Source organism: Poecilia latipinna, unplaced genomic scaffold, assembly GCF_001443285.1.
Source record: "Poecilia latipinna isolate Pla-1442-1.1 unplaced genomic scaffold, P_latipinna-1.0 Scaffold2351, whole genome shotgun sequence".
NCBI lineage: Eukaryota > Metazoa > Chordata > Actinopteri > Cyprinodontiformes > Poeciliidae > Poecilia > Poecilia latipinna.
In genome coordinates this window covers 68,497-93,550 of record NW_015114967.1, presented here as the reverse complement: position 1 = coordinate 93,550, position 25,054 = coordinate 68,497, and the positions used below count along the sequence as shown (strand labels likewise).

Sequence of the window (25,054 nt, the reverse complement as noted above, 5' to 3'; positions counted from 1 at the left end):
GGCCTGGCCTCAACAATAACTCCCAGTCATATTTCGGGGCCTCCTGTCCACTTGACAACTTAATGATGCAAGGGGTCCTTGCCGAGTTTGGATTTTTACCCAACTCAGCTCCCTCTTCCTTTCTCCTGCAGGGCTTTAATTTCTCCTTGTTCTTTAAGACTAACATCAGTAAAAGCACCCAGAAACCGTTCTGTCCAAGGGTTTCTTTCTTTTACGCCACACACCCTCTCCTTTACACCCCCCGTCTCTCTCTCTCTCTGCAGGATTTTGTTTTTTTCTTTTTTTGGCTGGTTTGAAGCGCAGCTCCCTGCAGGCTGAAAGGGAGACTCAGCTGTCCCTCTTTAGTCCCTGTTCTTCTTCTCCTCCAGTGCCAGAGCCATATTTCATTGTCACTTCAACCCTTTCTTTCTAGCCCGGGTGTAATAGCAAGAGATATATGGGGCTCGGTTCTGCAGCCTTCTGAGCTTCCTCAGTCTTCGATAAAACACTGTCAGAGTGACAAAACAGTGGCCCCTGGGTATTCAGGCACAGATGCCCCCCTCATCCAGAGGCAATTACTCAACATCCTGCGCTGATCCTTTTAGTAACAACGCAGCGTCTTCGGGAGGGAAGAGTTCGAACAGTCGTCAGCCTTCCTGTTCATCCCCATGTTGTTTAGAGACGCTCACTGGCCACTTTATTAGGTACAAGGCTGGCACAGAAATCTGTTTTTTTTTTTTTTTAACATGTTTGCTAAAACTGACATTATGTGGTGACAGTATGAAATGTGACAGACAATCAAGCTCCTCTGCCTTCTCCCGTAAATTTATTTCTCTGTCAAAAACAACCAATCACAGCCAGGAGGAGGGTTTTAGCGCTGTGAATCATGCTTGTGTATGTGCGGCTCACTTTCTTTCTGCTGGTTCACCACAACAGAGGCTGCCACGAATGCTCGGGTTAGTTAGGATGGCCAGCGATGACGGTGGAATCGGAAGTTGTCATCCTTTTGTCTTCAGGCAGGAAACAACAGAGTTACCTTTACAGTTTCCATGTTGATTCAAATCAAGCTCATGAGATGAGTTACACTAAACCGGTGGTCTCAATCACAAATCCTCCAACTTTTGCATGTCTCTCTGCCTCAGCACATGTGGCTTCAACATCAGCTAATCAGCAGAGCTCTAGAGATTGACTGCTATGCTAACGAGGCAGTTTTGCCATTTAATTCAAGTGTGGAGGAGAAGGGACACATCTAAAGGTTGCAGGACTTTGGCCCTCGAGGCCTGCAGTTTGGGACCATTGATCTAAACACTCACCATCATTCATTATGGAATCAAGTAAAGCAATGGCCTAGTCAAATCAACTCTCCCTCTCATTGGAAAAAGTGGAGCTGAGATGAGCCCTGCTGCATAGTTACTAGTGACTTTGTTAATTTATTTCAATGTAGACACGGTAATGCAGTCAAAGGGGGGAAAATATATATATATATATATATATATATATATATATATATATATATATATAAATATATATAAATAAATATATATATATATTTATCTTTGCATCATGTTGTAATATTATTCACTCTTAAGAAAACATGTCTCGATTCTGTGTTGTCTCGATTCCTCTGTGCATGTCTGAGAAATCCTTGATTCTCCTGTGGCAGCCATTCAGGTGTGCCTAAACGCTTTCTCTCACAAAGAGCCGCACACTTACTCCTCAACTAGTCCACCGCTGTACGAAGAACTAATTACAAAATGTCAGCTGTGAGAGAGTTGGGAGTCCTGATTGCAACAGAAATTTCTACAAAATAACTGATTTTTTTTTTTAATTTACTCTTATAAAGTAAAAGCAGAACTTTACAGTTTTATACAATCAGGGAAAATGAGTGCTTCATTTTTGTAATTTTTTTTTTTTTTAAAAGTCCAACATCACCTTATTAGGACCTAAACCTCAATTCTTCTAATCAATCTGACACTCTGCTGCACTCTTTCACAGCTCATTCATATCTGCCCTTTGCACAGTTACAGTGACAAAATATTTCCTAGTGATGGCCTTCCATACATCACATGCTAGAGCTGTTACACCTTATTTTGTGCCAAAAATGTCATTTGAGACAAAAACGTGTGATTCTTTAAACTGCATGTTGCTCAATAAATGTCCGTTGCTTTGTTGAAGCACTGCACTAGTTTGAAAACAACTGTTCTTCTGTCTTTGAGTTCATACGTAATGAAAAACTATTCACACGTTTTCAAAAGTAAAATCTGACTTCACCGTTTTGTAGCTACCCATAATGCACTAATGCATATATCTTATATAAATTAAGAGATGAGCATGACTTTATTATCTGCCTGTTAAACCGTCTTTGTCCAGCAGGTGGGGTTTGTGTGCACATGAAGCCAAAGAAGTTAGCCTTTAGCCACCTAGCTCTCCTCTCACTCAAGCAGCGTCCAGCAGGCGGAAGCTGCACTGCAGTTTTATTTACAAAAAAACTGCAGTAAAATAAGACGTGTCACCATGAGACAGGAAACCATCTTAAATTTTTATTCTTAAGAGAGTTTTGTTTTCTACAAATGATCCTTATTTAAAACTTAACGAGTTAATGGTTTTTTTTCCTGCTCTGTTCCATCCTAAACACAAATGAAAGCAGACATGAGCAAAGAAAACACATTTTGGGAAAAATAATGAAAATAAAATGCCTTTGGCGCAACGACGCCCAAACATTTTGTCATGTGGGAAATGATGATAACGTAGAAAGCCCTTGTGGGTCACAAAAAAAAACCAAAAAAAAAAAAACCTTGATTTTTAAATAAAACCATGACAACTAATGTAAACGGGTTGGACACCTTACTTCCCTCAGTAACTTAAATCAATAATAAAATAAAACCGGCATTTGCTCAGCCTATTTTTGTAAAACTTGTTTCAAAAACTGGAACACTTGCGTGTGACAAAAGGTCAACCACAAACAATCAGCCGAGCTGCTGAGGATGTCATAAGATGCTAACGTTCCTCCAGATTGAAATCACACAAAGGATTTAATGAGACAATGCTCTATTTCCTTCCTTCCTTCACTCTTCAACCAGAATGAATCTGGAAAAGTTGTTGTTTCGCTCTACCTTCACATCTCTCACACTTCCTTCATTACGCGTTCTTTTCAGTTTCCACCTTTTATTTTTCTTATCTCACTTTCCGTCATCGCCCCCGCCGCCTCTCTCTCTCTCTCTCTCTCTCTCTCTCCCCTCCCAGCCTTAATTGGGAGTCAGGCAGAGCAGTGGAAATCGCATTAACGCGGGCCCGCCTGGGTGTGCCATCCATCTTCTTTTTTATTACGCCGCGCCGGGGCTGCCTGGGCCGCTGCCGTTCGATTTGTCACCGGCCTCGTTCGCTGATAACAGGCATTTGTCATCGCCTTGCCTCCCTGTTAATGTTATCATCTCCTCCCTGACAGCCGCCCTCCGCCGGGGAGCGCCTGCGACAAAGCACATCCGTCAAGCGAATATTTCCACGGCTAAGGGGACCGCGCTCTGCAATAAGCCACATTAAAGCACTTATGAAGGGTGCAGGCCGAGCAGCTTGTGCGAGCTGCGCATCCCTGTTTGTGTATGTGTGTGTGCGCACGTGCGCGTGATAAACCTTTAGCGTGCCTCCTGATCGCGCACGAGCTCGGTGCGCATCCGCACTCTGGCGTTTCAGGAGCGCGTGGTGCTCCTGTCAGTGTGGTAAGAGAGGCGAGGTGGGGGCCGACAGGGAGAGGAAGAGGTAATTTGTTGCAATTAATTACGCAGTGAGTGTGGCTTTGTTGTGTGGGAGAGCATTTTATCTGTTGGAATGCTTCCTTCGTCAGGGTGTGATGCTATTTGTTTGATTTATAGCTTCTGCCAGCCTGAGGCACAGCCGACTGTGTGTGTGTATGCGTGTGTATGTGTATGCTGTGGCATTATCCGCAGAAATATACTGTAGTCTCTGTGACAAGGAGACCTTTGTTTGAGACTGATGTTACATATGAACAGGCCACTCAGCCCTTGCTGTTGGTCCTCTGCTGGGACCGGGGACTCGGCCGTCCATTTGTCTTTCAGCAGCAGCTCCAAAGGTTGACCCTCCATCACGAGCCCGCCTCGCCTCTTTATAAGACAGGCGGTCGTGTCTGAAGTGTTGAGACCACTGCAGCATGCAAAACCCTCGCTGCAAACCCGCACACGCCGAAGTTCAACTCTTTAGTTTTTATGAGGACGCCGAGAGATGTGACAGCATTTATCCATTCTGCCCCAGCTGGGGGTTGCGGGGCCCTTCTGCAGGCGCTGACAGATGGATCAGCCAGCCTAGAGGCAGAGGGAAGAGATGAGAAGGGAGCGGAGAGGCCTTCCGCATCGCTCATGCAGTGTGAGTCGTGAACGCTGCGCCGTGTGTCGCATGTGGTGGCGGGGCCTCAACCTTCACACAGCACCGGAGCCGTGAGGATGGCGGTGACAACCGTAACTGAAACTCGCTCCGCACTCTCGACCGCACACGCAAGCAGTTCAGACCAGATCGGAGGGGATCGAGAGGACTCCTTGGTATGTCACAGAAATCACAGAAGATAGACAGGCGGGTAAGAGGAGCATCGGGTGGAGGAGAAACCAAGAGGCCCGTGGTAACTCTATAGGAGATGCAGAGTTCCTCAGCTCAGGTGGGAATCTGTTGTCATGGTGATGGGTCCACAAAATTGGCCTTTATGGAAGAGTCGCAAGAAAAAAAGGCCGTAGTAAGTTCTGCCAGCCATGTAGGACACAGGAGGAAGAAGAAAACGCAGCACACATAAAACACCTGCTTAAGTGGTCAAATAATTAATAAACTGTTCTGGCTCATCCTTAACTGTCCAGTAATTGAGAAAATATTCATAACTTTTGTCATGTTTTCTCATGTTACAGCCACAGATTTTTATAGATTTCATTGGATCTTTACGTAATAGTCTTGCCAAATTGCCAACTTTAGGAAACCTTAGGAAAGTGGAATTACATTAATTAACTTTTCTGTTTTTCCAGGTGGCGCAACTTATCGATATGAGTATTAGTTCTGTTCATGAAGGAGTGGCAATAAGAAAGCCATTTTTGAAGGAAAGCCTTGAGAAGTCCCATTTGTGGTTTTGTTATCAAATAGTGAACACAGCGCACATGGAGGAAAGTGTCCAGTGAAATTACACCAAAAGCCGAGCCTTATGACACCTTTTCACCGTGAACACACAATCTCCTCCACTACCTTGAAACATGGTAGAGGCAACATTATGCTGCGGGAATGCCGGTCAGATTCGATGAGGAGGAGCTAAATGCAGTGGTGACAAGGGGGGGAAACCTGTTAACTTCCAGCAGGACAACACTGACCACCAATAGAGCTACTAACCGTATTAATACGTTTTAGTACTGACTTAATGTGTGGCAAGACTTAAAGATTACAGTTCAAAATGTTCTCTAGCCAGTCTAAGCTGAAAAAAACAGAACACCTTTCCGTTTTATTTTTTTTTAATTTGTACAAAAATTGAAGAATGATGCATTGTCTCCCTTCAAACTAACAACGGGGCTCTACTGTGAGCTCAGCGACACCAGAAAATCCCAGTTGAAATCCAATAAAATGTGAAAAAGTTCAAGGGCCAACCCAGGGCCCTCTAGTTCTGCTTACTTATTGTTCAAAACAAATCTGAAGAGTCACTGGTTTTAGTTTCCAGTGGTTTATCAATCCTCAGCGCTGCATATTAACATGAAATCCTGCTTACAGGTAGCTAAACATCTGTTTGGCGAATAATAGGTCAAACGAGCCTAACTCTCAACAATAGAGCCACCATGTGGTTTTGAAAGAATCAAATGGCTGAAAACATCTGAGAGAAAACTGTGAAGTCTCCACAGTTCCAACAAAAGGGCCAAGCGACGGTGGGAAATCGATCTGAATGTGACGAACAGTTGAGCCGAGGCACATGACTGTGGACACCAACATTTAACAACAAACTAAACAAAAACATCTCAACAAAGCCGATATTTTATTATACTTGGTGTACATTTATGTCTCTTAGACTTGTTCAAGTAAAGCAGTCAGTCTCGCGGCCGCAGTTTGTCATCGTACTCGTGTTTTGTTTGTTTTTTTACAGGAAGTTATTTTCCTCTTTCACTTTTCGTCATGGAGCCCGAGTGATCCGTAGCCGTTCATCAGCGCCAGTTTCAGGTGACTGTTTGGAGTCGGCTCCTCCTTCTGGACGCTGCTTTTGGTTGCAAACATCTGGCTGATCTCCAGGAAGGTTTTGTTCTTGGTCTCAGGAATGACCCAGATGGTGTAGGCAGCCACGCCCCAGCAGATCGCGCAGAAGATCAGGTAGCAGTATGGGCCCGTTGCGTCCTAACAAGGGGACAACGCAAAGTAATCCAAAAGGGTACGGAAGCTGACTTTATTAACTTAAATAACATAACAATTTGTGCTTAAGCTAATTTTTCAAAAATGTGTTTGACGGTCATTTTTAGATGTTCAAACCAGGTTTGTGTTGCATGACATCACATCAATTTTGTCAACCTAAATGACATTTGGAAATTATGTTTACAGTAAAAATGTGAAATAACAAAAAGTACAACCAGTTAGCAGGAAGGTTGGGATCTATGAAAAATACATCAACAGAAAGTAAAAAACCTGCTCTTTGGAGACCCACAAAAACAAATCCGTTCATCCATCCGCCCACCCAATTCTTCTGGATCTGAAGGAGTTTGTTGGCCAGAGGAGATTTATGGCCCCCACTTCAGCTGAGTCCTTTCGATGCACGGGAGCAGCTCACTTACTCGAAGCTGTCTTTCAGAACAACCTCATTTCTGTCACTTTTAAAGTGACTGATTAACTTCGTGTTCGTCAGGAAAGTATTTATGTCTCTCAGCAGTAGGTCATGGTCGCAGCAGAGACGGATCGATGAAGGAAAAGGCCTTCGTTACTACAAATGAGGCCCTAATCTGCACCTTTCACTCCATCCTACCAAGACACAGAGACTCTTGAACTCTTCATCTGGTTGAGAAAAACACATAAGCACCAGAGGACTGAGATATTCTCGGTTTAGGTGGTCTGGCATGTTGTGTGCAGATGAGCTCTGCTTTCTCCACTTTTTGATGAACAGAGCCGAGTGAGATGTTAAAAGCTTTACGTTTTAAACTTTAAAATTTCTGTTTTAAATTTCTCCACATCTTTTTCCCTAACCCATCTTTGCTCCTACTCGGTTCACTGATGTTCTCTATCAAACCTCTGAGGCTTCTACGGAAACAGTCGGATGCCACGTGTTTCAGATATGAACATATTTATAAAAAATTACATAGATCTGTGCCCTTAAAGTTCACTAAAAGTGCTAATTTGTGTTCATCTTTCACGTAAAATCCCAGTACAACGCACAGAAGTTTATGGTTCTTTAATAACAATAAATTTATATACATACATAAAAAAAACATGACAGACCATTCTGGCTAATAATAAGTCATCAGAATCTTGTCCTCCAGAATAGAAAAGTTTCAAACCATGACTTCATCCGAGGAGAACTGAAAGACCTTTGCATTAAAAGTTCAGACTCGGTTTCTGACCTCGAGGAAGGGAAAGACGAAGCCGATGGTGAAGTTGGACAGCCAGTTGAGGCAGCCGGCCACGGTGTAGGCGGACGGTCGGTGCGACTGCTTGAAGAGCTCGGCTGTGATCAGGAAAGGAACGCCGGCTGGAAAGACGGGACGAAAAAAGTGGCCGTGTTAAAGTAAGAACCAGAACCGCTGTGTCTGTTTGGGGAAATTTATGGGCTCGATCCGACCGAGCATCCAGTCATCGCACAAATCCAGTTTAATTACCCGGTGCTGTTATGAAATTAACACCAGCAACTTCATTCATCAAGTAGTTTATCGATATTCCCTCTCTGGCCTATTTACTAGCCTTCGCTCAAAATTAATAAATGGTAACAAAAGCCAAAGTGCTATTAAGTTACACTCATGTATTTCATTTAGTGTCCGTTATTGCAGGCAGGAAGATGGCCGACATCGTCTAGAAGAGGCGGGCAGTAAGTGTGAAAAGACGGCAGCGTTAGCCGGGACGTCTACAAGTGTCTGGGTGACATCAGAGGGCGGCTCTGCTTTAAACATTTCTCATTGTTAGATTGTGCCTTAGCCAAAGCTCTAATGATCATCTTCCAGAATGATGTCCTCATTATCTGTGGCTGCTAACAGCAGACAGAGAGGTTTAGTACTGTCAGATGAATAACTATAGGCCATCATTTGTCAACATGCTCTACGTGAGAGCAAGGTTTCCTCCGAAAGAAACCGTATTCATCACAGGGAAGCTTGTGAACAATGAGCCATTAAAGGTCTAATTGCAGGAACAGAGATCCTCCTTCTTGTTCTGTGGTATAGATTTTTGCCGCGTTGATGAATGACGCTACGTACACCAGATTTGGCCCGATTCATCATCCTCACGGGTCCGCTTGATGTGGTGGTAAACCAACGCCTCGTAATTCTCTTCCCTCGTCTCATCTAAATGGCTACAGGAATGGATGTAGTGTGGCAGCGCAGATTTCCTAATTTACAAGAGTAATGAAATACAATATCTCTTCATGCTCTCGCAGGGAGGAGGGGCGGAGCGGAGGCTGAGTTCCTGCTGTTCCTCCAGCTTCCAGTAGGGAGCAGTGTCACCTTAAACTCAAGGGCTGCCTGTGCTGACGGAGAGGGTTCAGATTGAGGTCTGGGAGTGTTTTCTCCTTCTCCTGTGAAGTAAAAATTGGAGGATATGATGGAGTTTTGGTATTACCTGGACCTATGCAGAAGCCAGCGATGATCCCCACAACGCAGCCCACACTGATGTAGCTCATGAAGGGAAACTGCGCCTGCAAAGCCACGGAAATTTGCGCACTTTCTAATGACTATCCATTTAATTGCACTCAATCATTTTGATTATAAGATACCAGAAACATAATTTGTACCATGTGGTGCTCCTTGACATTTACTTAATATGACACATAATTACTTTCTTGCTTGTATCGTTATTGTTTACAGGCGCAAACAAGACGGGGGAAGAGGCAAATTATAGATATCTGAACTTACCGACTCCAATATTCCTGTTTAGTGAAGAGCACACAAAAAGTTTTTTAAGACGCAGTCACTGCAGACGTACCTGGAGGAGGACGGACACGGTGATTCCCGCACAGCAGAGACCCATGAAGAGGAACCCGCCGATAATCAGAGGTCGTCTGCCCACACGCTCGATGGTGAAACACTAAACAATGTAAGAGGAAGTGGTGAGTGGCTGCAACCGTAGACAAATACAAAGGGCAGAAACATTTTCAGCGTTCATCTTCTGTGTTTTAATGTCCGCTTTATAGCACTAGTGTGCAAAAGTCTTGAGTTAATTCTTGAATTTCTCTGTGTTTACTTTTAAGAAGTCAATTTTTTTTACGGTGATGATCTTTTCTTAACGTTTTGGGAAAATAAGGCATTTAAAGCCTTTTCTTTGGACTTTGGCTGCTCTTTTCTATTCATTTTCTACAGCATCAGACCATTTTCAGAGGAAGGTCATTTATTCTCTAAACTGTGGCTCACCTAGACTTACTCAGCCACAAAAAAATAAACGTTTAGACATTTTACCAGCAATTACAGCTCAGTTTGTTTTAACTTCTTCCACCTTATCCGTTTTAAATAAAGAATAAAACAAAGTTTGATTGTCTGAAAAAATAGCATTTTAACAACAAAACGGGATTTGAAAGAGCCATTAGATGAAATCAATAGACGATAATCAGACCCACTCCCCATCCGTTATCCCTCAGTTGAGTAGCAGTTTTCAAACCTGTATAGTACAACAATAACAAACAAAAATCAATCTGGAGTTAATTAACGGGGTTTCATGCCAGCTGACAGTCTAACAGAGGTGCTGCTCGTTGCTTTCTTTCATCTTGCAGTGTTGGTGTGTGGCGCTTCTTCAGTTTCCTCATCACGACTGCCATTGGTTTTTTTATTCATCATTTGTCTTTAGCGTAATCAGAACAAAGTGGATCAACGTTCTTTCAGCCAGCTGACTTGCAGAGTGCAGCAACACGTGGACAACGTCGCATTATTCTACATTCCAAATGGCCGGAGAAAAACTCTGTCACTCCTTCACCTTTTATGGCATCTAGTTAAACGTCTTTGAAACAATGAAATGATATAATTGAAGATTTTAGCAGTTTTTAAACACTAGAGAGCACTGGTACCAGTAACTCCATCCTGGATCCAACACTGAGATCAGATCAGATCAAAAAACTGAGACTTTTTGCTACAGAAAAAAATAAACGAACAATGAAGAAGACATTACTAACAAAAACACAATGAAAGGTATTAAAAACACAATTTTAAAGCACTTTCTAGTGGAGTTTTTAAATCAAGCTAATGTCTGTACACTTGATGAAGAATTATTTGATTAATCATGCTGTACAATGTTGTGTAATAATTAATCAGACTTTTTAAAATAGCTTTTTTTTTTTTTTTTTACAATTTACTAATTAACTCTCCAGTGAACGTAATCAGAGGAGTTGACTTCGCGTTTCAGTCTTGTCACGTCGAAATGATCTGCGGTTCAATAAAGCCGATCACAAACCGATGAACGTCGCATCAAATCGTCCGCTCACCCCCAGCATCCCAGCGAGGACCTCTACGGCTCCAGTTCCCACCGTCGTGTACTGAATGTGAGGTTCTGGGATTCCCGCATTCTTGAATATTTCATTTGTGTAGAACCAGATCTGAAATTCAGAAAAAGAAACAAAAAACAAACAAAACAAAAAAAAAACACCACAAAGTTTATCAGGATGAATCTGACGGATTAGAAACTCAGAATTAGATCATCTCATTTTCTAAGGAGCCAAAATGCCCGTCTTGTTACTTTGCGCTTTCGCTTGATTCATTATGCCGATCGCTTTCATTAGTCCGACCATCACTTATGCGTTTGAGGTTCTGCGTTTCATGAGCGTGGATTGCTGACAAGTGCTCCCCTTGAAATTAATTTGTGCGTTCTCATCAATCACATTTTACCGGAGCGGCATCCATCATTGATGAGGTGAGGACAGGATGGTGATCGGCGCAGTTCAACCCCTGTCTCGTTGATTTAGTAACCGAACATGTTGCATTTCATCAACATAACTTTGAAAACATGCAGGCACGTGTGTCTGGTTACAGTGAAATAACATTTCCTCATGTGGTTTTTAAAGAAAACGTCTTGTGGTTCATTTGCAAAATCTTTATTTTTTTTTTCTTCCTTTTTTTCTTTTGTATGTTTGTTCCTGACGAGTTCGGGACCATTTTGCTGTTGATGATCCAGTTTGGGTCAAGCTCAGAAAAAGTCTAAATCTGTGTTTGCTGTTGTGACGCAACAAACAAACCTCATATATCATGAGGTTTGTTGTACAAATAAAAAGTATGTCATGCATCTGTTTTACTGTTTTATCTCCAAATATAATCCAGTGCAACAAACTACCTAATTAGTAAATAAAGTTGTGGAGAAATTCCTGGTAAATTCACACCTCTGGGCAAAGAGATCATTCATCAGAAAAGCTGCCAAATTGTCCATCCAAATTTTGGTCTGAGGTCAAAATCAAACTTTTCTGAAACTTTCAGATCGCCCACTTCCTACAATAATGCCCTTTTTTGCCATAAAGAAAAAAAAACAAAACAATTGCCACATCTTTTATGCCAAAAGATTATTTAAGATTAAAAAAGAAACAAAAAACATTTGGCACAAACTGACTCAGGCCATTATTTTAGGAAGGTAGCAAAATGATTTTTAAGCAGAAAATGAACAGCCTGAGCAAATCCCCACAACCCTAAAAACTCATGGTGGAAGCATCATGCTGTGACGACGCTCAACAGGGGCAGTGCTAGGGGTCAGAGGTCATTACAGGGCAATCATAGAAGAAGACCTGCTTCAGACAAGAGCAGCTGTTCAACTTGCAGCTGGGGAACCACGCCTCAAACCAGCCAGAGCTACAACTTAGTGGTCCAAAGTATATTTACGTGTCAAGACCAAAACTGAATGGAGGCGTTACCTGAAAACTCTCCAGCCTGTCTGACTGATGTGACTTATTTCAGTGTTACGATGTGAAAAGCTGGTCGAGACAAACCCCAATAGACCTCGTCCAGATTTATGCATCTGTTGGCTGAAAGTGTTGGGTTCATTCGGATTTAACTTTGAGAAATGTTCTGCCGTTTGCTTTTTACTTTCTGTTCATTTAGCATTTTTAACTGAGGCCTGAAGAGTCTGAAATGAAGCTCTTGATAAGCAGCAGTAACTCCCACTATTTCCATCCTAGCATTGTGTTAGCATGAACCTGTATGCTCCAGAAAATGCTAATATTTTTCTGAGTGATGCTGCATTTTACTGATCAATGGGTCTAATTCAACATTTCAAATATTTTCAAGTTACATTCATTCCCAATCCGGTTCCACGCAATGAGTGAGATACGCTGACAGTTTCCGTCCTAACTTTAGATAAGAGCAGATAATAAATCATTAACTGAAATACATGTTTTTGGAGTCTTAGCCTCGTGTTTTTATCTGCGTTTGCAAAGCCTTGCAGAGTTCCTGCGTGGAGCAGCGGGGACCGAGCGGCCCAGCAGGAGGCCCCCGCCCTGCTGGGAAACGATGCCACCGTGAGCCAGCAAGCCTGGAGCTCCCATCCACACGAAGCAAGGAGCACAAAGATGGGCTCCACTTTGTGTTCAGATGGGTGGACCTTGTTAGGTGAGGTTGCAGTGAGAAAGATAATGAGGCGTGATCGTATAGCCCTCAGCTTAGTTATTCGGCGGGTGTAGTAGTACTGTGCAACTCTGTGATGTATGGACAGAAGGAAGGAGCCCAGCTGGGATCTGCAGCAGTTTGAGTTCTCGGTTTTTTTTTTTTTTTGTTTTGTTTTTTGTTTTTTTTTTGCGTGAAGCACACAGAGCGATGCACTTCATCCAAAATGAAAACAAAAAACACAACGAAGCCGCTGCTCTGTTCCCCACTCACTGCATCGATCCCAGACAGCTGCATCCCGATGTTGACCACCACGATGGTGAGGACCTGCCAGCGGACGGAGCGGTCCATGAGCAGACGGCGGACAGAGAGGGTCTTGAAGGAGGAGAGCGACCGTTGTTCCTCCTGCATCTCCTCCACCTCTGCCTGGATGTTTCCTTTTTTGCGGAAACACTTGAGGGCTGGAGAACAGACGCAGCTTCTGAATTGTACAGCACACGAAACTGAAACGGCAGAGAAAAGAAGTGCCGTCTCTGACCTGACACGGTCGCGTGGACATTTCCCTTCTCGATCAGCAGGTACCGTGGACTCTCTGGAAACCATGGCAACAGCATCAGCTGGACCAAAGTAGGAAACAATATGAGGGAGAGGAGCAGCGGCCAATGTTCTTCCTGTGTGAAGAAACGGCAAAAAAAAAAAAACGAAAAACATTTTGCTTTGTTTTTTTTAACTATACTGTTGTTTCCGTAAGAAATACGTAAAAATTAAACACACCGACAAACGAAAAAATACTTTTCATTTTTTTCCCCATGCAGCTACTCAATAACTGCTCACATTGGTGCTCAGATTGAAAGGCCTGAAAGTATAAACCAATATTTTTGCTTGGCCGCGTGTCATGAAACTCCCCAGGGTCGAGCTCAAACTTGAACATTATCTAATTATAGATCCGTTTGTTTACATGCTTCACCAAGCAACTTAAGCACATTTTTAAGTGATATGTAAACACGCAAGCCCGCATACTTGTTTGTTTCAGTGTTGTGAATTCATTATCTGCAAGTTTCAAGAAAACCAACGACAAATTTATTCTTTTATTTGCCGGATCTGGAGGGCCGGAGTTCTGAGACTTTTCGATGTGTTTCTACTTCAACACACCTGAGTCCAATAATGAGCTAATTAGCAGGACTCTGGAGAACCTGACTGCCAACTGAGGAAGTGATTTAGACATTTGATTCAGGTGTGTTGGACTTGTAGAAGCTGCGGGACACCGGGTTTGATTGTTTTTAATCCCAGTTTTTAAAATGTTCCGAAAGGAATAAGAATATTAGGAAAAAGAATAACAAGACAGGCCGACTCAGACACAGTGCACAACATTTGGTACCTTTCCCAGCAGCTCAGAAAGCCCAAGAACCTGAGCACTGAAGACTCCCAGACAGATGTGGATGCTGGGAACAAGGCCCAGAAAACCGCGTAGGTTCTTGGGGGCGATCTCTCCGAGGTACATCGGCACCACGCTGAGAGAGATCCCTGAAGAGAAAACAGAAAACATCGGATTGATGCGTCGCACCTCATGCTCATGAAGTGAGCGATCATTTCTCAGGATTTTGAAAGTAGCGGCTTATAGTCCGAAAAATACGGCAAATATCTTCTGTTTTTGTTTGGGGTAGGCCTACCTGAATGGACCCCTGTGATGTAGCGTCCTGCGATGACCATGAAGGGATTCCTGAACCATCTGCTGAAGCCCATCAGAGACCCTCCGATGAACACCAGCACGGTGGACCGCACCAGAGTCCCTTTTCTGTTCAAACACATCACCTGTCAGAGCTCATCGCTCGTAATTACTCAGGGGTCTTCAAAGACCATCAGTGAAAGAAAGAGTCGCTTTTACAGGCAAAACAGGCAAGTAATCCATCCACATCCACTCTGACCTTCCATATTTAGTGACAAGTTTGCCCACCAGCAGCGCACCGGTCATCCCGCCGATGGCAAAGATGGACACAGTGAGGGAGTACAAGATTGTCAAGAAATGCTCGTCCGGGATCCAGTGATGTCGCTTGGTTAGCGTCTCGTTGTAGAAGGCTTTGATGTACTGGGAGAAGAGAAATCATTTTTATAACACTCCAAACCGCACTGAAGCAAAAGAATACACGTTTTCATACCAACTTTTTAAAGAATCGAGCTCAAGTCTAATTCATTTCTGAAACAAAGCTGCCAGATTTCGGTGAAGCATAATGTGATAGGTAAAAAAAAAAAAAAAAAAAAGGTCCAAAATCTTTCACTCTGTCTAAAATTTATCATGACGCCCTCCAGCATTCCTGAGATTTTATTCAGTTTTAGCTGAAACTGCACTGAGGAGACATGAAACTCAGTCTAGTTTTACTCCAGAGATTCAAACGATTTATGTGGCATCAATATGAACAGAAGGAGGAAGACAAATCAGCAGATCATTAGATGGAGGATATGTTATATAGCATAACATGTTTTCTGTTCAGTCCATAAAATAAGAAATGTGTCATAAGACGCACAATGACCTCTAATTGATATCAATATAATTTTTTTTTTACTTTTTAAAGAAAGTCAGGATTTTAAATTAAAAGACAACATCCTAATTCTCCAAGTTCAGCAGGGCGTTGTGAACTAGTCCTGCTTCAGAACGGGGTCATCCACGTCAAAACAGGAATGCTCACAGCTTAGCCGCAGCAAATCAGACGGACAAGGAGCAGAACAGAACCAAAGATGGATTAGGAGCTGAGGAGCATCAATGACACGCTGACGCAGCCACATGAGGAGCACGTTACAACCCGCGTTACGGAAGACGATCAAAACATGATACTTTTATTACAGGGACGAGTTCATGCCAAAACCTTTGGTCAAAATCTTAAAAGTTTACGTATGGTTGAAAAAAAATGGTTTCAAGTCAAAAATGAAAACAAAAAGAGAAAAATTAAAGGAGGAATAAATATTTAACTAAAATTAAAGTCTGATTTGTGTGAAATTACAGAAAAGCCCTGTACACCATTGTCTGTCTTGCCAAAAGGAAGGCATACAGTTTTACACTGCAGAAACTCAAAATCTTATCAGGTGTTTTTGCCTAGTTTCTAGTTCAAATGTCTTGGTGCACTTGAAATAAGACAAAACTAACTTACAAGTAACTTTTCATCAAGAAATAAGAGCTTGTTTTAAGTTGATAAATCATTAGTATTGTTGAAAAAGCACCAAATCCACTGCCACTTTTTAAGCATGTTATAAATGAAGTCGTTAAGGAATTATTGATTAAAAACAAACTCATATCTTGCTGAAAAGTTACTTGTAATTTGTCTTATTTTAAGTGAGATATTTGCACTTGAAAGAATATTTTTTGCAATATAACATTTATTGAGGTCACTGTCTTCTCTTTTCTAGCCCTCAAAAAATATTTTAGCCTGTTCCCTGCAACAACAACAACAAAAATGCAGCATTTAACCAGTTTAATGACTGGATGTCCCCACATCTGCCTCTGCTGCCAGTCCAAATCTGTAACACTGTTGAATTGCAGTCGGGGGCAGCATGAAGTCGCCCTGATTGGCTGCACTTTTCAGGGCCTTAAATTAAAATCCACTGACTCAAAATCCTGTGAAAGTTTTGAGTGTTGTGAGGACGGTGCAGAAGCTCACCTCTGCAGGCGAGTTGACGACGGCCAAATTGAAGCCGTAGAGCATGGAGCTGCCGAACGAGGCCAGGAAAGCCACCGCCAGCAGCGACCATGTGAGATGCTGCGGAGAGGAGAGCAAAGAAGCAAATGAGGAACAAAAACAAACCCACTGTGACCTGCACTGCGCATTTTCCAACATGGAGAGAACTTTTACAGCATCATGTGGCTGCCAAACATCTGACCTTTGCAATTATTAAAGCGTGAACCAACAAAACTTTGTGTCATTTCCATGAAATAGATCCTTGTAAAAGATCAGACAAACACTTATGAGCTTAAAAAGTTTCTGTTGTTTACGTCTCAATCACACTAAAAATATGACATGAAATCTTTTCTGAAGTTGAAACTTTTGCCCTCACAGAGGCAAAGGCCGCATGTGACGCTCTCTTTAGATTTTGAAAAAAGATAAAAATAGGTCAAAATCTGTAAGATTCCAACTTTTTCCTAACTTTGCATGTCCATTCCTTCAGATGTTGCAGAATGACACTAGTATGAGTGTGAATGAGGGAAAAGTAGGCCGAGAGAACAAAAGCTGCTCAGTTCTTCAAATTAATCTAATTTGGGACTAAATTGAGGAAGTTTCAAGCTCTGAAGAGTTCAGTGGAGACAACGCTGTGCAGTCAGCATCAACCCATGTAGGTTTTACTTTATCTAACATTCAACCCCTCGCCTCACGACTCCTGCCTTCCTCTTCCAGTGTGAAGCTCTGTCACACCACAAACGACTTACTATTTTTGAGAAAACACGAGGTTAGAGCGACAAAGAAGAGTGAACTCACCCCACTGATTTTTGCAGCATTTTCCTTTAACAACTCCTCTGCCATTTATGTCATGAATAATTCCTCCTCCGCTATAATCAGCTCGACGGAGACGAGGAGCAGCTCATCAAAGGGACTCGTGAAAACTCCTCGCTCCGTGTCCCATTTGTAGATTCCTCCCATCGGTCATGTGGCGCAGAGGAGGCGCTTCCCAACGAAGGGCGGAATCGGCCGACTTATTATCAAACTCCCAATCCGTTCCCAAACCAGCCGTGAATTGGTTCCACCGGATCCGGTCCATTAGAGATCACATGAGCCCTGTGGGTCATCCTGAAGAGCAACGCCAGCTGGTAACAAACAGCCAATGATGGAAAAGCTTGGCGTTTTTAATAAATATTTAAGGAGGAGAATCAGCAAGAAAAGATGCAGCAGAAACTGTCAAAAGTTAGAAAACGATGAACTCTGAGTCAGATTAAATTAAAGTGAATTACTATATAAGTCACATTAACTGTGATCCCATATTTACTAGTGTCATTATTATCCATTACAACATATTATATATGTGTATTACTGAATTAATCTGCTATCTTAAAGTGCTACTGTGATTTTTTTTTTGTTAGAAAAAGCACATTTTTCTCTGAAATTATAGTTTATTTCACCTAAGTGTTGGGTTTCCTCCACCCAAAACCTGTAAATGAAGTGTCAGCACATCACCAACCTGACCAGCTCCGAGTTTATTTGTCGCTCTTCACTCTGAGGAGACTTTGGCAATAGTCTCAACTGCCTCCTACATGATTCTTGCACTGCACTGAAGTTTATCCTTCTGATTCAAATATGTGACTTCAAATCAAATACAGTGTGTTGAGAACAAACGCTGCACACATGAAACTGCATTCGACATGGTCTTTGGGTTTTCTTCACATTTATTTGAATTTACAGCCGTGAGTTTTACGTTTGTTGTAATAATTTTGGTTCTCGTGGTTTTTATCCTGATCAGTCCCCTCAGTCTTTTCTAACTTTTCTCTGGTTGTTTAGTTTTTCTTGCTTCCTGCTCTCCTCTCACACCTGGTCCTGCCACACCTGTTGCTCATTTACAAAATTACTCCCCCTGGTTGCAAAACAGCAATTTTTTTGTATTGCTGAATAAACATTTGCTTGGCTCTAATCAATCTGCTTGTCAGAATTCAGGTTCTTTCTTTCTGGCTTTTGCATTTGCATGTAGCTTCTTGTAACAGGTGCTGTCATTTGACAGAGTTGTCTAACTTATCAGACGGTGTGAAAACTTCAGCCGCCACGGAAATCTGGGGCGTCGTTTTGGTTTTAACTTTAGGATTAATGGAGCTCAACATGAGAAATCAACTTTGCAATAATGTTCCAGGTGAAAGGTTATTTTCTAAAAACGTGTGAATTGTTCAGGTTTTCCACAGCTTTTGTTGCTGAGAAGTTTTATACGATGTACCAGCAGCGGTGGCCCTCCCTCCCAGAGGAGCGTATATGTTACTGTCTGTAAGTCAGCAAGATAAACCGAGGTCTGAACTGTGAGATTCAAAAATGTTGGGAGTCACATGACTTTTCTTTAAGTTGTTCAAAAGCTCACGCTGGTTAAATGTAAAACATCATACCTTCTTGGTATGTAATTATTATTATGTATTATTTGCCAACAGTGAGGGTTTTTGATAAGTTTTATACATTTATCTTGTCCTTTTTATGTTGTCTGTGAGCAGTCCCTCCTCTTCGCTAAGAAATGAACGTATTGTTCTGGATTCATGGTTTTCACGTGACATCAGATCCTCAAGCCTAATTAGGCATTTCCTTGGCATTATGCAAAGGGTCCTGCATTAAGAAGTTCTGCATGTCGTAAAGGACCAGGACGTTTGCATTTCTTGCACATTTCCTCAAAGTAACTTCTCAAACTGTCAGGCAGAGGAGCTGATCAGAGATTTTTCAGTAACGATAACTCATCTGTACTTATAAACCATGTTGATGGGAATAAAGACAGTAGAAGGCCTGACATTGCTCTCTAAATATATGGTGAATAGAGTGATAATTAGAAGATCATCACAATAATTATAGCCTCTAAAAATGTTAGCAATAGACTGGTTGCATCTTAGAGCTCAAACATGCTACTCTGTGTTTTTAAATTAGAGAGCAAATTGACATGACTCCACCTGCCAATCATTCTTGCGGGTTTGTCAGCAACTGACCAATCAGCGGTCGCAACATTTCCGGGGTCCCTCATCGCTAACGCGCTGCCGTCATAGAGATATCGAGGAAAATAGTAGAAAAATTGTGGTCCAACGTTGTCAGCCGATACCCAGCGAGCGGAATACGATTTATTTAATTTCCAAAACCCGAACGGAGTCTGGATTGATGCTGGAAATGGATCAAGGCCTGCAGCCGACCTCATGTCCAGAATGAACCTGCGATAGTCAACCACATGTTCGTCTGTATAAAGGTAGCTGGTGGTAAAACATCCAATTTTTTGCCATCATAACACTTATTTATAGTCAAATCAAAGGTGAATAAGTGAAGGTAGTTATGCTTGATTTTATGTGTGTAAATTCCAATGCTAGCTCTCTGCTGCTGTAACTGTGATATTTACATTATAGCACCTTTTTTATACTAATGTTTATTTTTAAGCATTTTCTTGAATACAATTTTTTTTACAAACCGGTATTATTTAAGTCATTACTCACCCGTTTTGTATGTGCAAAATGCGTCCAATACAGCGTTCACACTCATCCAATGAGACTCTGTGCCCCTCATTTTCCTCTGGCTACTGACTTGGGCGCTAATGTTGATTTCTCTTTTGTGTCCCTCAAATAACCTTTCAGACCTGATGTAGGACTCATTGGAGAATTTTCTCGCCTGCCGTCTTTGCCTTTAGTATTGGCTGATAAAGCAAAAATGTCTCGGGTAATGTATTGAGCTTCACTACCATTGCCATTACAACGCTGTTTGTCGAAGGTTTTTTTTTTTTTTTTTTTTTTTTTTACTTCCGCGTGTGGGCGGTTCAAAATGGCGTCATCCATCTTGAATCTCATTTACATTTGAGATATAAGTCATGGCCGGAATATGTTGCTTTTTACTTTGTTTTTTATTCTGTTTTCTTGTCTTAACTGTCTTGACCTTTATTTTATGTTATTTTATCTATACAGCACTTCAGACCACGAGCTTCTGAAATAACTTTGACCTTCAGTTCTCTTTCTTTGTGAGCTGAATCATGACTGAAGGAACAAGACCTCGTATACAAGCAGCTGCAGTTAGATTGTGACGTCAGGTTGGTTCATTCAGTGTTTGAGAAAGTCAAACCAAGGTAGATCCAGTCTCTGACCTGTAACAGCTTTTCTCCCCCCTTTCGATGTTTCCTGTGCATCCCACTCACAGTGGAATCTGTTCAGACCCAGAACTTGCTGAATGACTTCATCTCCCATCTGGGAAACCAATACCTTCGTTTTTCAGAAAAAAAAAAAAAAAAAAAAAACTGTACTGAACTTTTTGAAATCCATAACGCATGATTGTTAGCAGAACTAACATTTTGTGTGTTTTGGACTCCTTGCACTGATTTATTTTTTTATTTTTATTTTTTGTCTAGTTGATCCGTTTTCCATCTCACACACAATTTGCAATCTTGGTGACCGTCTTCATTGCCTGACTAGGCTGAAAATCCAGAGAAGGAGTCGGGGATGTTCGCTGCAAGGACATAATTTTTCCATAACTTACAAGAGGGACATCTTAAGATTATAATCAGGATCTGGAACTACATGATTTAATTTCCTCTCAGCAGTGGATAAGGTGTCATTTGATAAATTACCCATCAATAGTAGACAGGGGGAGGAGAGGGAAGACGGTTCGGGTAAGCGGTGTGTGGGTTCTTCGTGTGTGTCTGCGTTTCGTGGTAATGTGTGCATTTCCATGGACATGTCTCCCCGGCGTGCTCGAGCTGCTGGGTCAGAATACCCTCACATTAGCAGCCTATTATTTCAATAAACCTCCTCTTGCATCCACTTGACAGATCATCTGCCTAGAAAAGCAGATATTGCGGCCTTTAATCAGTCAGCCCCCTCCGAGCCTGAGGAGTCTCTTGTGCAGTATTTAAATTCCTCATTTACTCTGTTGCAGGCGGGACGCGCCTGTCCCCTATTGTTCGCTCTGAATAAACTGGGGGGCTGATCGTGTTAAGTGCGGCCGTGATTGATGGCTGCTGATGAAATCTAATATGCTCGCCCCATGTCATCGTTTAGCAGAAATAAGATTAGAGACGGAAAGAGAGAAACGGGCTGAGAGAGACGCCGACAAAAGGTGGGAATCTGTTTAATGCAATGAGTGATAAAAGTGAGGATCGTTGAGCGAGACCAGGATGAATCCGGAACGTTTCGTCTTGTTTTAGTCGTACGCGGACACAGGCGCAACGACAAAAGCTACAAACATTCGCAAAGAAGCGGCAGCCCCAAAAATCTATATTGCAATATGCATCTTTATGAGTATATACAGATTTGCTTGTGGGTGTTTAGGTATGGATATGTTCTTCTTTTTCTTCCTATATTCCTGTTTGTCATTGTTGTTGACTTTAGTGCAGCAACACTAAATATTACCAAATATTTTTGTCTAATTTCTAGAGCAAAACTCTTAGTTTTGTCTTATTCCAAATGTAGTAACTTACAAGTCACTTTTGAGTGATACTGAAGAAGAAGAAGTATTCATCAGTTTATTTCACTTTTAACATTTGGGGAAAAAATCTCTTGTTATAAGTGAAATAATCTGCTGGTGGAACTGGTACTTTTTAAAAAAAATCAACATTAAGAAATTATTGACTTATGACGAGCTCTAATCTTTAAGAAAAGTTACTTGTAAGTTAGCTTCGTCTCATTTCAAGTGTGCTAAGATATTTGCACTGCATATATAAATACTAGGTGAGATTTTGTGTTTTTTACAATGTTGGTTCCACTGTTGTCACTGGAAAAAAAAACAAAAAAAATGATCCGTGTGTCGGGTCACAGGGCTCAGTTCGAACATTTAAAACCCATGAAGTGAACCGACTGTCATCAGCTGCGCTCATTATTTACACAATTGTCATGGCAGCCATTATCAGCTGCTCGTGCTCTCAGTAAGGTCAGCAGCTGATGGCAGAAAATCCAGCGACTAAAGGCTCATGATTCTGTGATCTGGACGCTTCACTGGGCCGCTGAGCGCTTTGCCAGACAGAGCGCTGGCCTCTGCGGGAGGCTGAGGAAATGAGGTTTTAGTGACCCCTTGTGGAATGAGAGCGCCACCTCAATATGGAGTGATTAAAGCCTGACAAAAGGGGGTGGGGGGAGGACTACTTCAAAGGTTAGAGTCTGGATGTATTTAAATAGAGAAATGTGACACACACTCCAGAGTCCACTTAAATAAGTCATACGTCTCATAGATGTCATCCCCTCTTCCCTCGGTCCTCCTCTGCTCTCTGTTTTATCCTTCTCACAGCTACATTAGTGCTTGATTTGGGTGTTATGGATCCCCCTCCTCCCTTCCCGCTCCCTCTCATTGGCTGCGGCTGGACTCCAGCCCAGCCCACCTGCTCCGCCGCCTTCTCCTTAATGCGACTGGCCGAGGATGATGGATCACCTCCTGTCACTTTCGCCTCCTCCTCCAATCAACAACCGGCCATGGAAATTGATTGTTCTAATTTGCTCTCATTATTATTATGATATTAAGCACAATATACAGACACAGCTCACTGTCAGATCCGGGCAACGCCGTCATTAGTTACAGGAGCTGGAGAATACGCCTCAGTGGGGTTTTTCTCCCACAGATGCCAGGATGTAAAGGAATCAGCGAGCGTTGGAATAACGCAGTGCTTTTTCTTAATAAGATTTGCCATGCAGCCCCTCACTGAGGTGATGTAGCATCTAATTAAGTTCAATTCGGTGCATCTGGGAAAGAGAGAGAGAGGGGGTGTTTAGGGTGGTGGGGGGGAAAGAAAAAGGAGATATGATTAAGTCTCCCCCACATCAGTAGCAGCGTGTTCACGTGCGAGGAAATAGGGAAGTGAGAAAACACTCATCTCAACATCTGCAATGACTGCAGACGATAGGAGTCTACAGTTATTAAATGCTGCTAGAACATGCCATTTAGATGCGTCGTACATTTACACAGAGCGAGAGGTGCTGAATATCAATCGGTGCATACAGTGAAGGAACCTGCACACAGAGATGTGTAGATGATACTTTAGGGGGCGGGCTAAAAGACAACGTATTATACCAGGACTTATTAGTTATTTATTTATGTTTGTACAGTATCATCACCAGACTTGTTAGCATTTCCCACAGTGGGAAAAAAAATTGCTATTAAAGTTAAAATGTGAGAGAGGATTTAGGTCAAAGACCTTGGAAAGACCAAGCTAGCACATACGGTTTCTCCAACTTGTGTCAATTAACATTATTACTATTTCAAAACTGGTTTGCCAAATTCATTGTATCCTGATGTTTGGTGTACATGACGGTCATCAACAGTGTTGGTTTTGATATGGATGATGTGGCTTTGTGCCCTGGGCTGCACAATACAAAGGGATGCCACAAAGAAATGAAAACAAAACTAACAAGACAAAACGGTCGTATGGGACCTTCATGTGTTGTAAGAAAACATTAATGCAGGCTTCAGCTGCTTGGTAACAGAGAAGTTAGATTGAAAGCACATTTACAGGATATTTTTGACCATCTCTGATTCATAATGTTAAATATTTAGAGTGGTCAGAACGTTGCTGGATTTTTATGCATGGAATGGACATTCTACAAGACACTGATAAATATGAAACATTTATCTGTAAAATGACACACAAAAACCCTGTATTTTCAGTGCTTTCACTGGATTAAGGCCATCTAAGATTGAGATTAGCAGGAAAAGCACAATATACAGACAAGTCAAAGTGGGACTGAATTATTGTACAATGATTACCGTTGCTTCAAAACACAGTTTGTGAAACTATGCGAAGGTAAATAGGTGGTTCTTTTTCTTTTTTAAAGTATTTGTGGTATTAGTTGTATCTAATGGACAACTGAGTTACTCAGTAAAGTACCCTTTATATACCAAATACTTTTTTACTCTTACTGGAGTAAATTTCTGGATGATTCCTTTCTACTTCTACTTGGGTAAAAATATCCTAAAGTACTGCCAGTACTTCATTACTTACTAGTACTTACTTGAAAACATTTGGGTACTCTACCCACCTCTGCATCCAACTAAGGATGAATTTACAGAATATTAGCTGCTAAGCAATGTGTGTTATTTCCCACTGGCTGCAGTGAAAACAAAGATGCCTTTAAAGTCATACTTAATCTAATATGCAGTTCACCATTTATGACTTGGTACTCTTTGTAGAAAAATCCCCACTTTCATTATCTTTTGCTTTGATAGTTTGATAACTGGATATAATTTTCAAGGTAATTTAATTTTAAAATGTAATACTAACTAAATAGTATTTATAAATTGAAAGTTGTTATAAAAATGCCACAAATTTCTAAAGAATTGAGCCCAGGAAAGCATAGAAATGTTAATGATCTTGAGACCAACAGTAAATAAATGTTGATGTTATATTAGCGTGGCATCCTGCACAATCATGGGGACGACTGCTGACTTGGCATTTATTCAGCAGGCGAGCTAAATGAGGTCATTGCTAAAGAAAAACAGCTGTTCATGAAGTGCTGTGTGCAAACTGAAAATGGAAAGTTGAGTGGAAGAGAAAAGTGTAGAGCTGCAACTAATAATTCTTTTAGTAATCGATCAATCTATCAATTATTCTGGTGATTAATCAGATAAAAAAAATTGCACAGTCTGTTGATTTTACGCTTAAGTCTTTTTTTTTTTTTTTTTTTTTTAAAATTTAAAAAAAAAAACAAAATGTTCTTTAAAAACAAAAAAATTTTTTTTTTTAAA

The 25,054-nt window shown here is 41.6% G+C and overlaps 1 protein-coding gene across 2 annotated transcripts; it reads right to left on the bottom strand.

The window, feature by feature from the left end:
- Positions 1–5,964: 5,964 nt before the first annotated feature.
- LOC106937444 (solute carrier family 2, facilitated glucose transporter member 5-like) lies at positions 5,965–20,091 on the bottom strand. Of its 2 annotated transcripts, XM_015018963.1 has the most exons (13): positions 19,837–20,091; positions 17,162–17,487; positions 16,349–16,447; positions 14,624–14,784; positions 14,369–14,493; positions 14,077–14,222; positions 13,237–13,369; positions 12,972–13,159; positions 10,601–10,711; positions 9,115–9,216; positions 8,752–8,827; positions 7,548–7,675; positions 5,965–6,336 (listed from the first exon to the last, which is right to left on the bottom strand). In XM_015018963.1, exons 2-13 carry the CDS (start codon positions 17,204–17,206, stop codon positions 6,109–6,111), a joined length of 1,542 nt encoding a protein of 513 aa, XP_014874449.1. In that variant the 5' UTR covers positions 17,207–17,487; positions 19,837–20,091; the 3' UTR covers positions 5,965–6,108. The 2 variants fall into 2 exon arrangements, with proteins under 2 accessions (XP_014874449.1, XP_014874450.1); XM_015018964.1 differs by lacking the exons at positions 16,349–16,447; positions 17,162–17,487 and having other exon boundaries at positions 19,837–20,090.
- Positions 20,092–25,054: the final 4,963 nt, after the last annotated feature.